The 15,139-nt window shown below is 36.9% G+C and overlaps 1 protein-coding gene across 3 annotated transcripts in view; it reads right to left on the reverse strand.

Moving 5' to 3' along the window:
• CTNNA2 (catenin alpha 2) overlaps nt 1–15,139 on the reverse strand; it is a gene marked incomplete at both ends in the record, with an annotated part of 418,840 nt that overhangs the window by 333,703 nt on the left and 69,998 nt on the right. For all 3 annotated transcript variants that reach the window (XM_084286116.1, XM_084286115.1, XM_084286114.1), the window contains 2 exons: nt 2,219–2,422; nt 14,425–14,691. In XM_084286116.1, the coding sequence (XP_084142242.1) occupies nt 2,219–2,422; nt 14,425–14,691 (471 nt within the window). The remainder of the gene's footprint in view (nt 1–2,218; nt 2,423–14,424; nt 14,692–15,139) is intronic.

The raw sequence follows: 15,139 nt of genomic DNA on the forward strand, positions 1-15,139 counted from the left end.
TTACAAAACTAACAAAGAACATTGTTACCTACGTACTAGACTGTGATGGATCCATAAAGACTGGGTAGATGAATAGAAGAAACAACATTGTTGTCAGTGCTAAATTTTACTTTCCTGTGTAGCAGAGCATATTGATCTACTAGAGGCTAGTGAAGCAACTAATGACAAAAACAGATCACAGGTGCAGGGAGTGTCAGGAGAGGTGACAGACATACTAAAAATGCCCTGCATGAGCACAGAGCATCCATGACTCTCTGAAATACACTTTCTAAGAAAGAGATGCTCACAGGGAGAGTCCTGCAGGTCGAGGAAGTTTTCATATATATCCTACACTACCTAAAAGGCAGAAGTTCGTATGCTGTTTAGCTGGATGCTCTTTCCTTGTCTTGCAAGCAAAATCAGGCAAAGCCCCATTTTTCTCTTTGCATTGCCTTTAGCATTCAGCACAACCACCTCACATCATTGCACAGCCAACCTTGTATTTCAGAGCTGCCTATAACCCTCCCCGTTCATGCCTAGAATACCATCCATGGGTGCAATAACAACAGATCAAGAATGAAACTTCAGGAATGACAACTCTATTCTGAGTGTGTTCTTTTGCATTCTATATTCTACTTAGAACCTATGGAAATTTAACATAAGATAGAACGTAAACCACAACCAATTTATACAGATCTTTGCAGTGTAAATGCCTAACATGGTAAATGGGATTATCTACTTGGCAGCCAAACAGTTGAAACTCCACTCTGACCCCAAATCATAGACGTAGATAACTTGAAGGGAACAGTTTTAAACCAGAGAAGGATTGAACTAGAAATGGCTGTAAATGACATTGCCAATACCCAGCAATTCATTGTCTGTAACCGGAAAGTATGACCACAGAAAATTCAATTTGACTTTTTTTTTCCTGTACCTCATAACAAGTACCAAAGGAGTACGCACATTTGATCAACAACCATAAGCCAGAAATGATCTGTCATTTTCCATATATATAAATAAATATATGACTGAATTTTGCATGATTGATACTACGTTGTATCAGTCTACCAAGTAACCGTAAGAGTACCGATGTAAATAACAATGTTAAAGGTTCCTCCTTGAACATTGTTTTAATAATTCCAGCAAACTAAGATCAAAATATGCAATCCTATAGTCTGGTAGCAAGCAATGACAGACAAGAAACAGCAAACCATATTGTCAGTCTAATAATGTTTTTTTTTTCAGATACCTGTTTTCAAATATTTCAGATCATATAAAGTAGGTTTGTAAAGAGAGTTTAAGACTCTTTGTTAGTGTTATATTTCAGTGCTCAAAGGGTTGCAAAGGGGGCAACCATAGGTACAATGACTGCTTGTTTCAAATGGCAACTACCACGTTTTTAGAAGGGAAGAAAATATTTCTTGTATTTCTCGCAACATTAAATTGCCATTTAAAAAAGGTTGTCGATGTTGCTTAGGACTTCACATGTCCTCCACAGGAAACAGGGGTTGTATTTATGAGTTTTAATATGTTAGGCGGAGAGAATTTTCTGGGATAAGTTAGGCAGAACAAAGGTTATGCACTGCAGGTTAACACCATGTTGAACAATTCAACATCTCTTGAATCCCTTCATAGGAATAAAGATGCCGTATTAAAGACACTGCAGACATCTCTTTGTGTGAGCAGCAACACTGATTAATATTACTCACTACTTTCAGGGCAACTGAATATTTAATAGCTCCAACAGCAAGCACAGAATTTCAGTGGTTTAACCCACACAGCAGAGCATCTACAGGTATCATCCTAACAAGCGCACGCAATGACCATTATCGCACAGTGGAAATCACTTTGATAATGAAATATATTCATTTTCATTAGGGAAAATTCTTCTTGGGTCATTTCCCACTGACATTTCTTGCTGTTAGGTTTCATTTTAATCTCAACATAATTATTTGTTGGCTATTTAATACCTAAGAAGCAACTTCAATGCTACAGCTATGGGGAGCAAGGAGTTCCTTCACAGACCAAAAGACATTCCTGTGAACTTCTAATTGTACCAAAGTTCTGTCATAAGTTCGCAACACGTTAAAAAATTAAGTAATTCAAATAGTGTTACCTTTACTCCCCGTATGAAGAAGTATTTATTATTTTTTTTTTTAATAATTAAAGCCAGAATATTATATATGGAAAATTTAAACATCTACAGAAAAGAAGCCAATACTAAATTTGTGTAACTTACGTTATTCATATACTCGCTGAGCAGATCCTGCAGGGCCTGCCGCACAGCGTTGCATTCGGCTACGATCCTCTCCCGGCGGTCGTCTCGTGTGCACGAGGAGTCTGCCATCAGTGCCGCTCCACTGATAATGCTCTCCAGTCTCTCCTCAAGAGATGGTCTGAATCGGGCCTCACTGAAAGTCATGGGGTCTAAAATGATTTTATTCTGAAAAACAAAACAGGAGTGAGAAGATTAGCAGCATCTTGCTGCTTCTTTTTTTTTTTTTTTAAAAAAAAAAAAAAAGTCTTTTTTCAGCAGCAGGTATTAATCTTTCATATGGATGAATTATCTACCAAATTCCTGAAAAATCTATATCAAAGGAATATCTGGCAACTATGAAATGCCAATGCATGTACGAAAATAATTCACCACGTATATATGTGTTACAAAACACTACTGGCATGAATAGCACAACTGGCTCAAATATGAATTTTGGAATCATAAGTGAAAAACAAAATAACACAAACTATAGAAGCATGTATGTAATATGTTTGTATCTCTAACTGTATACATTGTGCGTATATATTTTATCTTGATGTACAGTAAAGTCATGAATAATGTTCTTTTCTGAAACTTCTGATTTTTTTTTTCACTGGTCAGGAAATTAATTTGAAGGGTATAAATATTCAGCCTTTTTTTTTTTTTTTTTTTTAGAAGTGCAAGTTTTTTATGACTGAAAAGAAAGGTGAATAATCTCTATGTTTATTAATTCCTTCATTTTGATTAGTTGTATTAGTAGACTATACTGCTAAAATGCTACTACATTAGTACAATAATAAATTAAAAAAATTGAGGGAATTTTCCCTCAGAAAAGAGGGAGATAACACTACAAGAACACTACGTTAGGTAAATATGTGAAACATCTTTTTAATTCCTTTTTCTAAAAGCTTCTCTAAGCCATTATTATCATCATCATCATCATATTGGGAAAAAGTGCTGGATCATTTAGTTGAATAACTCTGAGACTACACTACAGGAAGACAGTCTAGACACATCTTTAATTTGTCAGATAGTACACTGGTTAGCAAAATATCTTTGCTGCACTAGAAAATGTTTGTTTTTCCAAGACTGTCTTCTATTTACAGCGTTTGAATTCTTAAATTACAATCACTGCTAAACACTTTATAATATCAAATGTGCTACCAAATATCAAGTAGGGCTAATATACACAAATTCTTCCCCAGCGGTGTACAATCTCATGTCATATTATGAGCCTTGAGTCATCAGTAGATTATCTTCTGCCTTGCTTTTCTCTCCTTGTAGTTCAAGGTAACAAACACAAAGAAAGAATCTTGTGCTCCCACTCCTGGGCACCTTAGCAACACAATGGCATTCAGTAGCCTTTTGCTGCAGTCATGCAAATAGGTTTCATAACCACGTATTGTTTAAAAATGTTCTCTACACTGTGCAATTCCTATCTGAGTTTTAAAAGAAAATAAAACATGATATGAATAAAAGAGATCTGAAAAAAAGTATATGTTTTTTAATTATCACAAGTACTTTAAAGCAGATAAGTTTTTTATTAATGAACCATTTGATTTTTCACAGCATTTTGATGACATTTTGATTAGTCTATTTGCTGAAATAGCCAACAGCAATCAACAGACACAAGCTAAACACTGCAGTTAATTTGAAAACACACCATATAGTGTATTAAAACGTAAATTGAGATTTAGCAACAAGATATATACCCAATAACTTCCTTTAACACCGAAAATTTTATCAGTTACATGTATTATGAATTAGCAGATGTTCAAATAAAGTTATTCTAGGCTAAATTCTGATTCCAAGTCAATACGTTTTCTTTAATTTAGCGAGGTATGGCTTTCCTGAAAGATTTGCTTAGTTCTCAATAAAACTTTCAATTAATTATTCCACACACACACAAAAAAAAAAAAAAAAAAAAAAAAAAAAAAAAAAAGAAACAGAACTCCCATTACGCTGCACAGAACAAGGATGAGAAATCCTTGAGAAATCCCTGAGAAATGTGTAAACTAAGTGAATGCAAAGCAGCTAGATAGTAACAAATGCAAGGATGTCAGGAAATTTATTAAAATTTATTATTTAATAAAAAGGAAAAAATGGAAGAATTCTAACCAGGTATCATTTTGTTCCAGCTCCAAGAACTGCTGACTTCACAGAAACAAATGCAGCATAAACTAGATTGTAAAATAACATCTTGCACGTATCTTCTAGGGTCTGTGTTTCACAGCAGTAAGCAGAGCAGTTTTACAAGCATCTAAATTAGAAATGACTTCTCTGAGAGTTAGGCCTATGCATATTTATGTATCTGTGCTTTTCAGTCAAATGTTAATACTTAGAGTTCACTGTCATGCTTACGTTCGTAAGCACTACAATTTTTAGAAATCGGCTATAGAAATTCATCTTTACAATAGCATATTTAATTAAGAGTGAAATTGCATCAAATGACCTATTTTAGCAATTTGTGCCAATAAGAAGAAAAGGTGTAATAATAACTAGCTGCATTTTTTAGATTATTTTCTGTTCCCTTATTCAAATACAATATTTCTGTTAATGATGAAAAATTGTGGTTTTGATTACCCTAGAACTTGTCATGATCAAAGATAGCAAGTACTCTTTACTAGAGACTAGAGGATTTCTGATAAGCAACTTTTACTACTTGTAGTGAACCTCTTAATCCATGAAGTTGATCAAGGCAACCTCTATACAGCACTGTTGTAATTTTCATGTTTCAGCTACAACAACGCAGCCAGTTCTTCCATAAATGTTTCACTTCTCCTCTTCCTTACATCCAAAAGTGTAAAGCTCCCTACCTACACATTTACTTTCAAACACCTCTCAGGGAGTCACAAATCCCATTTTTCTCCTTAGAGGTTTTGGAAGACCTGGAACTCCACATTCTTCTGTGGGAGCCAAGGACCTACCAAGGACATGTTCCTAAACTATTTCCATCCTTTGCTGTCCTACAGTGTGAATAAGCCACAGATCAAACATTTCCAATATCTCTGATCACTGAAACCCAACTCACTATTTTCACAAGCAGTTATGTCATACTGCATTAACAAATTTAGGAAGTTCTGTACAAGTTACATTCAAATACTATTTATGCTTTACATAATAAAGTGTGGATTGTTAAGAGTTATAATTCATCCAAGCCAGCTTTCCTTACCGTGACAGTAAATAAATAAAAAAATAATAAAAACAGAAAAAGAAGATATTTGTGAACTCTTTGTAAATCAAGAGGCCTTTATGACCATCAAAACATAGCTTACAGAGAACAAAAGAACTGCATTCATGAATTTTTCATCCGTATCCCACAAAATATTTGTTTATAATAAATAAATTTCTTATTTACTATGCTACAGAAGTCTGTTAAATATTTGAGTGGGATATTACATTAATGAAAAGTCAGAATCCTAGAGTAACTTAGATTGGAAGGCACTTCCAGATGTCACCTGCTTTAAACAGCTCCTTAAAGTAGAGACTACATTGACATAGGGCCAGATTGCTCTAAGTTTTATCCAGTCATACTGTTAAATCTCTACCCTTAGAGATTTTCTAAATCTCTCTGCCTCTTTTCAGTGTTTTATCACCTTTGTGTTTTCTGTTTTGTTTTTGTTTTTTTTTTTTTCCCCCAATATTCAAATAGAATTTCCCTGGTGTCAGTTGTGTCTCATCCCATTACTATGAGTCTCCCACTAGGCAGCTGAAAAATGCCAACAAGATCATGCCCAAAAAACTTCTCTTCTGCAGTCTGAAAAATTCCCAGCTCTGCCAGCACCTCCCCATTTGTCATGTCCTAAAGCCCCCTTGTCATCTTGAGGTCTCTCTGCTGCATCTGTTCAAGTATGCCAAAATACATAGAAAGAAAAACTAAGAGATGTTATGTCCCTGGAGAGAGACTTTTTTTATCAGGGAGTGTAATGACAGGAGTGTGTGAATCTAATATGAGAAGCTAAGAAAGAAAGAAAAAAAAAAAAAAAAAACTGTTAATTTTGAAAAATATTCATGTAGTAGCATAAAACTGATAAACAGCAACTGCAATTATAGCTGGAGCTCTGCAGGAGGAAATAACCTAGATAGAACAGAAATACATTTTGAGTGTGAAATCTCTGTATAATACTGTTTTGCAAAAATGAAAATCTAAGATAATTCCAGTAAACTGAAGTGATATATTAAATACCATGATAAACAGCAGAGCACAGCAGTAGAGAAATTTAATTGGGATTTAGGGCTTTGAGGGTCCTTTACTGACTCTTGTATTAATCTGTTGTGTAACTGGACAAATGATACCTTCTTTCCTCTATTTCTCCTTTCACACTTTATTGGTTCCTCTATTTAGAATGTAAAACCTTCAGGGCAGGGACCATTTCATAACATGATTCTTGGTGATTTACCACAATGAAAATACACTTTTCAAGGCCAATGCTACTGCAAAACAAACAATATGTCAGAACAAGGAACCAAAACTGCAGTGACAAATGCCATTAAAAAACATATATTAAAAAAATGATATATATCTTAGACAGGAACAATGTCACTACCACAAGGCAGCATGAAAAACTGTCACTGTGTAAAAAGGAGCACATAATATAGTGAGGGACCCAGTTTTTCAGAACAACGTGGGAGCCAACACTGTATAAAGAAGTGTTTAATGTGTTTCTTTGGAGAAGTGCCTGCACAACCGTGAAAATAAATGCAGCGTGCTCACAGGTTTGTTTTATGTGTGTACGTCTATATCCCTCAAAAGTGCAAACAAGGCTATTTATATTTAATTCCTGCTTAGTGACAAAACAAATGTTTTCATCTGCCACTGTGCTGTGTTTCAGATAGATGCCACACAGCTGAGATTTGGAAAATACAACACCAACAGAGGAACAGTGCAACAGAATAAGAGCAAATGCCAGGTCCTGCACCTGGGACGGGGAAACCCTGGCTGCATGTACAGACTGGGTGATGAGACGCTGGAGAGCAGCCTAGAAGAGAGGGATCTGGGGGTCGTGGTAGACAGCAAGTTGAATATGAGCCAGCAGTGTGCCCTGGCAGCCAGGAGGGCCAACCGTGTCCTGGGGTGCATCAAGCACGGCATTGCTAGTAGGTCAAGGGAGGTGATTGTCCCGCTCTACTCTGCGCTGGTGCGGCCTCACCTCGAGTACTGTGTGCAGTTCTGGGCACTACAGTATAAAAAGGACATGAAACTGTTGGAGAGTGTCCAGAGGAGGGCTACGAAGATGGTGAAAGGCCTGGAGGGGAAGACGTATGAAGAACGGCTGAGGTCACTGGGCCTGTTCAGCCTGGAGAAGAGGAGGCTGAGGGGAGACCTCATCACAGTCTACAACTTCCTCATAAGGGGGTGTCGAGAGGCAGGAGACCTTTTCTCCATTAACACCAGTGACAGGACCTGCGGGAACGGGGTTAAGCTGAGGCAGGGGAAATTTAGGCTTGACATCAGGAGGGGGTTCTTCACAGAGAGGGTGGTTGCACACTGGAACAGGCTCCCCAGGGAAGTGGTCACTGCACCGAGCCTGTCTGAATTTAAGAAGAGATTGGACTGTGCACTTAGTCACATGGTCTGAACTTTTGGGTAGACTTGTGCGGTGTCAAGAGTTGGACTTGATGATCCTTAAGGGTCCCTTCCAGCTCAGGATATTCTATGATTCTATGATTCTAACAGCACAGGGCGAAGGAGGTCCCCCTTTTCCAGCCCCCAAAACACCCTCCTCCTGCTCGCTCTGATCCAGCACTGAACCTTTGGATCAGCCAGTTTGATTTGCTAAAAGAATAGAGAAATAAGTGAACATCTTCTCTTCTGGGAAAATAGCATGAATAAATTTGTAGAAGTCTGATGAATAAAATGCTCAGGTCAAGAAGGTAGAAGATGAGCTGAGCCAGGGGCACATGGAGCAGCTCCAATCCCACCTCCACACAGCAAGGAGCCTTGCCCGACTCCTTGCTCTAAATGGAGATACTACTTCTGTGAAATATTGGTGGTGTTCCTTTATTATGTGTGAGTTATATGAGCATCTCAGAGGTGCTAAATCAACACACTCAAAATAGCAATGAGTATACTTTAATTGGATAGTTTCACTAAGTATGAATTTTGAGCTACTGACAAAACTTTAATATATTTTGGATATAATCATTTAGTCACACTTATTATTAACAACAAAATAAGAAACCCACAATACATTGAATAATGATGGAATAATTATATTGCTGGAGAAAATCTATGTTATGTATAGACATATATACGTATGTGTTGATTGGATTTTTACGCTGTGTTTCATTTTTGTTTCCACTGTCTCTAACAAATTTGTTTGGAAGAGGGTTCACTACAAAGTCTGCTTTGCAAATAACCTGATTATTGCCTATTACAAGCACTTGTATTTGAAAAGAAAACACAATCAAAAGAAGTATTAGCATTAAACTTACAAATGGCATTATTGACTGGGAAAATCTTTCCACGAGGCTCATTTACTACCCAGGAGAAGTGGGATAAAGTGTTTCAAAGCAACAGAAATGAGAAATCAAGAAGTCCACTAGGTGGTGCTCTTAAACAGAAAATAAACGCTCATCGGTATTCTCAATGCTGAAAGGGAAAAGAATGAACGTGCTCCTTAGTGCTGGCAGGGAGCAGTGTTTCCCTTTACAGAGGTCACGTCCCTGCTAGACATTTGATACCAAAATCCTGTCACAGTGCAGCCACTGGTACGGTGGAGCTGACATTTCCACAATAACACACATTCTTACCCATATATACACAGGCACAGATGAAGCATTAACCAAAAAATGTCATAAAGCCAGCTACCAGGACTAAAAGCAGAAAGAACTTCCAGAGCAGGTGAATAAAACAATTTGAGTTTCTTGCTGTTCAACTATCTCATCCTGCATGGAAAATTGTGAATTATGGCCATTCCCCATTTTTTGGAAACATTAAATGTTTAAATATTCTCTAATATACAACTTTGTTCTGTTGTTTACTGTTTTCTTAACATGTGAAAGATGGCTACTCTGGGATTTTTCCCCATTCAAGGGATCCAAGGAAGAGCCATAAAGCACCTCACCAAACAGGAGCTCCTGAAATACAGGGATGCAGCCGGATTGCTTTCGTATGTGAAATGATCAGCTCAGCACTACTCCAATTTGAAAGCCACTTCAGCTCCACAAGTGAAAAGAAAAACAAAGTATATTTCAGAGTCATACATGCGATTATCTGATTTGGCATCACGTTCTTTCCATTCCATTCATTCCATGAACCTGGCTGTCTCATTTAAATTCAGTAGATAACTGCTGCTATGCAGAAATAGTTATTTCACTCTTCTCCCCTGGACACTGTTTCAATTTCTTATGGGGGACGCATAGTACATTTTTGCAATTGTTTCTTATGACTTCAATTCTGAAACAAACACGTTTCAATTCTTTTTTTGAAGCTCACATTTAGTCGATTTTCTTCCAGCATCACAAATTACGTCTCTGAAGAACATATTTACAAATAAATTGAGACTGCATAAACATTTTAAGAGATTCATTCCCAGGTTGGCCATTTGCTATAGTCATTTGTCCAAAAAGCAACATTTTAAAGGTAGTTATTTCATGATTACATGATACTGCATCCCTTCTGTCTGTTACGTTCACGTCACCTTTAGACTACTCTTAATTTTATTAATAATTTTAAAAAAATGTCCTTTGTTATTCCGTTCTTGTATTCAGGTATGCTGTCTCTTCTGTTTCTACCCATTTTTTCCATTACACAGATATTAGATATTTCGCTCCATTTACAGAGCACTGCATTCACTAACCCTGAAAAATATTTTCAAGGCATTATTCATATCTCAGAAAAGTACATTATGATATTCCACGTATTAATTATGAACTCCATTTACAGCCTGGAGGACAGGGACCAGCGCATCGGCCACTTTGTTTCTCATAACAAGCAGTCATCTCCCAAATGCTAGACCTGAATTCTTTAAAAAGTTACTGAAGATTGACTTACTGTGCCTGGAAGCTTTCTGTTCAAATCCTAACAAAATGTGGTGCATTTTCAGTAACTTAAATACAGAAACACCTTACATAGGAAAAACAAAAATATTTTTGACCACCTCTTTCACTTTCCTAGCAGATCCATCACTTTATAAAAGAAATTTCCATATTCATTCAAGATAATATGATTGTGAAATCAGATAGTAAAAGGGTGACAGGCACAGCAGCTCAAGATGTAACACAGCTGAATGTTGCTGGTGAGCTGCTTTAAAAACAAGTGGATGTCTGCGCAGAGAAACAATAAATCACTGGAGCAATAAAATAACATCAAGTATAAGGTGTGTCTGCTTGAATTAGCATCTGTTAAAAAACTGGGACTATATATATCTTTTTAACAAATGCAATATCATTTCATTCCATTGATAGATACAGAACTTGCCAATTTATTATGTGTACACACACACACACACAAAACTCAAAGAGAAAGGCAGCTAACCAGCCTTATCAGTTTTCGTATTTTCTTTCTGGATTAATACAAAAGGTGACAGGTATTGGTTTCTCTCATCAATGGAAAACAATTTTTTTTCTCTCTTCCCCCCCCCCCCCCCCCCCCTTTCTAGAGTCAGAGACTTTATTTATTTATTTTATCATTGACTCATAATCCATCATGGACAACCCAAACCCTGCTCCAAACACAGAAATATTAATTTTTATGGATCAATATTTACTCTTACCCTCACAGCAGAAAGATGATTACCCTACTTGTTCCTATCAAAATGCAAGCAAGACATTTACAATTATTTAAAGTATTAAGTATTTTAGGGTTCCATATTCAAAACTCCTATAACTGGAATTTCAGCAATGCTTACACTATCAGAGTGTTGTTTGCACATCCCACAACTGCATTTCCAGGAACTTGGAATCATAGAATCACAGAGTCATTAAGGTTGGAAAAGACCCCCAAGACCCTACTACTAATGTCACCCACTATACCACGTCCCAGCCTCATTCCATGATCTGCCTGGAGGCACTTTCTGGCTCTCTGGAGATGCTCAGTGCCCAATAAATACCATTTCTGCATGTCACTGACAGCACGTGGCAACAGCAGTCCCTTGGCAATGGAGAGGCTGAGACCTGCTCAGCCTTTCCAGACCAAAACTACCATTTACTCAGTGTAAGCAGTATTTTCAGAATTCACAATAAGTTCTTAGCAAAGTAACTTGCAGAAATTTGGGTAAGTTTCATGAGCGGAGCAAAAGTTGTGCTCTTAGTTGCAGCAAGAACCCAGAATATTAAATGAACAGTATATACCAAACTTTAATAATTAATTCTGTCAATAGTAAATCCAAGAATATCTGGATTTAAATGATCTGGAAATAATGCAGAAACATGTAAGCTAAAGGAAAAAAAAAACAGGCACTGAACATGTATTTTTCTAACTTTCATCAAACAGTATTTTAAAGCAGCAAACGCTGAGAAGAAACGGATTTGTGAACTCTTCACTTCTACATAAACAATCTCTGAGAGGCAATAAATGATAACTCTTCCCAAAGACTTTGCAGCTGATAACTCAGGCATATGACACTATTCAGTATGACAATTAACCTAATTAAACACAACAACTGAAGTGTTTAAAATAGGTAGAATAATTATTTACATTACATGAGATGATATTTTGATAGAGAAAATATTAAGGTAATTTACACTGCAGTTATTTGAAGTGTTAAACCACAGAGCTCTGATTTTGAAATTTAAAATACGGAAGCCCAAGAACTGGTAAATGTTATGGAAAAGTCTGCAAACTTTTTTTTTTATTGGTATGGAAGAATTATCTTGTCATACAATACCAGGCTTACTATGCACTTTATAACAAAATCAAATTGATCTCAATCAACATGTCTGATGCTGTAAATAAATGTACTATAAAATCACTCTTGCTGCAAAAAATAACCTTCACTTCCCTTGCTGACATGATGCTTTTTTTCCTGCCATATTTGTACCTATGACATAGTTATGTGAGACTGGTAATTTCAGTTACTTTCTAGCTTGTTAAATATAAGGGTAAATTCAGAATCATCCCATGACCAAGGGTTTCCCTGAAGTTAGGAGAATGTTGTCTCTGCTACAAAATTGGGTCCAAACAAATCTCATTCAACAGCTAAGCAGGGAGACAAAATAGGAAATGTAGAGAGCAGATGAGGCAATACTTTATGTCTTGGTAACCTCACTAAGAGAAGAAATTTTTTGTTTCTTAAAATTAGAAAAATTCTCAAAAAAAAAGCCTCATTGTAACTATGTAGAGAACATAATACCATGACTATACATCTCACATACACATTTATGATGACACTGTGTAAATTGGAAAAGACTTTACCTGCAGATATAAATGATGAACAAATAGTCTCACAAAGAGGCAGGGCACAATATCAGATGTCTCGCACGGTCTCCACAGCCCCATGAATCACTAAATTTACTTTCACCAAGCACAATGACTCCCTTTGCATTGACCAGCTGCCTTTTCCAGATTGCAGTAGCATCATCAGTTTAGAACTGCTAAGAGTCATGTGTTTTCTGTCAGTTTGTCAAACCTCTGCTGTCCATAGCACGCAAAGTCCCACACAAAGCCAGAGGGCAATCAGGGATATTATTCTCAGGACCTTACCAGTATGGGACCTGTCAGCTGAGAAGGCTCTGAAAACCAGGCAGAATTCTTTAAATCTTGACCCACAACAATATTACAGGAGAAACTAGAAATATAGATACTAAAAAAGATTGTATCATCAACACAGGCAGTACTGCTTCTTTAATCTAAAAGCATGATGAAACTTGAGTCCATCTCAGCGTCCTGCAGCAGTTCTGAACGGTTTTATCAGTTTCACCTTCTGCAAATCCTTTTCATTCACTACATTTGCAACTTCTTTGGCCAGTGAAGGAGAAAATTGATTATCCACCCTTATGCAACCCTGTCTCATTCCCAGAGCATGGCTTCTCCTGTGCACCACATGAGGCACCACAACATGAACAGAGGATGTTTTCTAATGGCATGAACCCTTCTGCTTCTCAGCTACCAGCCTGTATCTCTCCTCCTGTGCCTATCCACACATTTTCAGCTGTCATGTGTCTTGATCTGTCCCAATTTCCCTTTTGCTATTTTTTGTATACTCATTCTCTGCCTTTTTTACAGTATCTTTCTCAGTCCTTGAGCTTCCATTGCTCCTGTAATGTTTACTCTTTCGATTACTATCTCCACAGCAGGCCCAATGACAGCAAACCAGAGATGCAGAAGAGAAGCCCAGTTCACTAGGACAAGAGATGAACATCCTCCCCAAATTCCTTCACTTTCAGTCCCAAATACAGCAGGATTTAATAGCTCCTGAAGGTCTTAAAGATGCTTGCATAGCAAATTCCTGCATTAGTCTAAGAGAAAAATATACCATTACCTAATAATAATTTTAGCAGACCCTTATCTAAAATCAGAATTAATGGGAAAAAATATTTTCATATACTGTCTTCAAATAAAGTTTTTCTACTTTCTAAAAAACTGCACTCAAGTCTAAAATGGGGAAAAATATACATAAAGAAAAAAGGGTTGTTAATGAAATTAGGTGTTAAGAAAGTTACTGAAGCAAAACTGGAGCTGCTACTGTAACAGAGCCTTGTAACAGAACCTTGTCTGCAGCTACAGTTACTGATAATAACTGTGCTTGAAAAGATGTTTGACTCGTATATTTGATGAACATAATTCATGACTCAACAAACACATTTTAATGTTTCTAGGACACTATTTTCCACCTGCATCTTTGTTTTCCTGTTCTACCTTCCGCCTTGACATGCAGGAAAAATCTGTTTTTACCATTCAACAAAAGGCATGAAAAACGTCACAGAACTAAAACTGACAGATTAATCACACTTTGCATTATTTAGAACTATGTAGTAGAGTTTTCAAGGACACTAGGACATAAGACAACTTCTTTATAACAGCTGCAGTGTATGAGCAAAAGCTCTTATAATTCAAGTCCATTAGCAGCAAACAACTATTCCTCATTAAAAGTAGCAGATCAATCTCTGCACTTTGCCTCTGCAGTCTCAGGAAATTGACATGAATGAAGAGAGAAATTTGAGTCCTGTTCAAAACCCACTCAGTTAAAAAGCACTCTCGATTTAATGGTGAAACACTTCATTTTCTGCACACTTTTGATACTTACATCAAATTCATTTAGTGCAGCAGCAAGCTCTCCTATGCCAGTGTGTCCCTTGTTCTCATCAGTGGGTGAGGTGGCCTGGGCAGCATTGGAGATACCAGCAATTGCTTCTTGGACTTGCTTGAAGACATAATCCCTGTTGGCCCTAGTGGCTGCAACATCAGGGTGACGAAGAAACGCTTGGGATGCAGTGTACAACATCGTGGCATTCTTCTTCAGAGCACCTCGAGCTGCAGCCATTTCATCCCTGCAGTGAGGATCTTTCAGTTCCTGCAGAAAAACATGTAAATATTTGGTTGTGAATGAAAGTTTCAGTGTTAGAATGTATTATCTACACTGTTACTGTCTAGCGATATCGCAGGAATGGAATTAATGACAGAATCTACCATAAATCTCACAAAATCTCTCTCCTGCTCAGTAAAGTCCACTCCTTCTGTGTAGCTACAGCTCATACATTCTGCTCACAAAGAGCAGAACTACTCTTAAAGAGCCCATGTGTATGCCTTATTCAAAGACCAGCAGACAATCAAGAAAATATATATATATATATTTATATAAAAAAATCTGTATTTTCCCTTCTTGATTGACTGGATTCAGTCTGCTGATTCCATAGAAAACAAGACTGTAGCAGTATCGTTGCAGCATCATATTTTTGTTAAATATTACACTTACGTCCTTAAAAAAAAAAAAAAAAGATTTTATTAATGAGTATGGTTTT

This window comes from Netta rufina, assembly GCF_964035555.1.
Source record: "Netta rufina genome assembly, chromosome: 4".
NCBI lineage: Eukaryota > Metazoa > Chordata > Aves > Anseriformes > Anatidae > Netta > Netta rufina.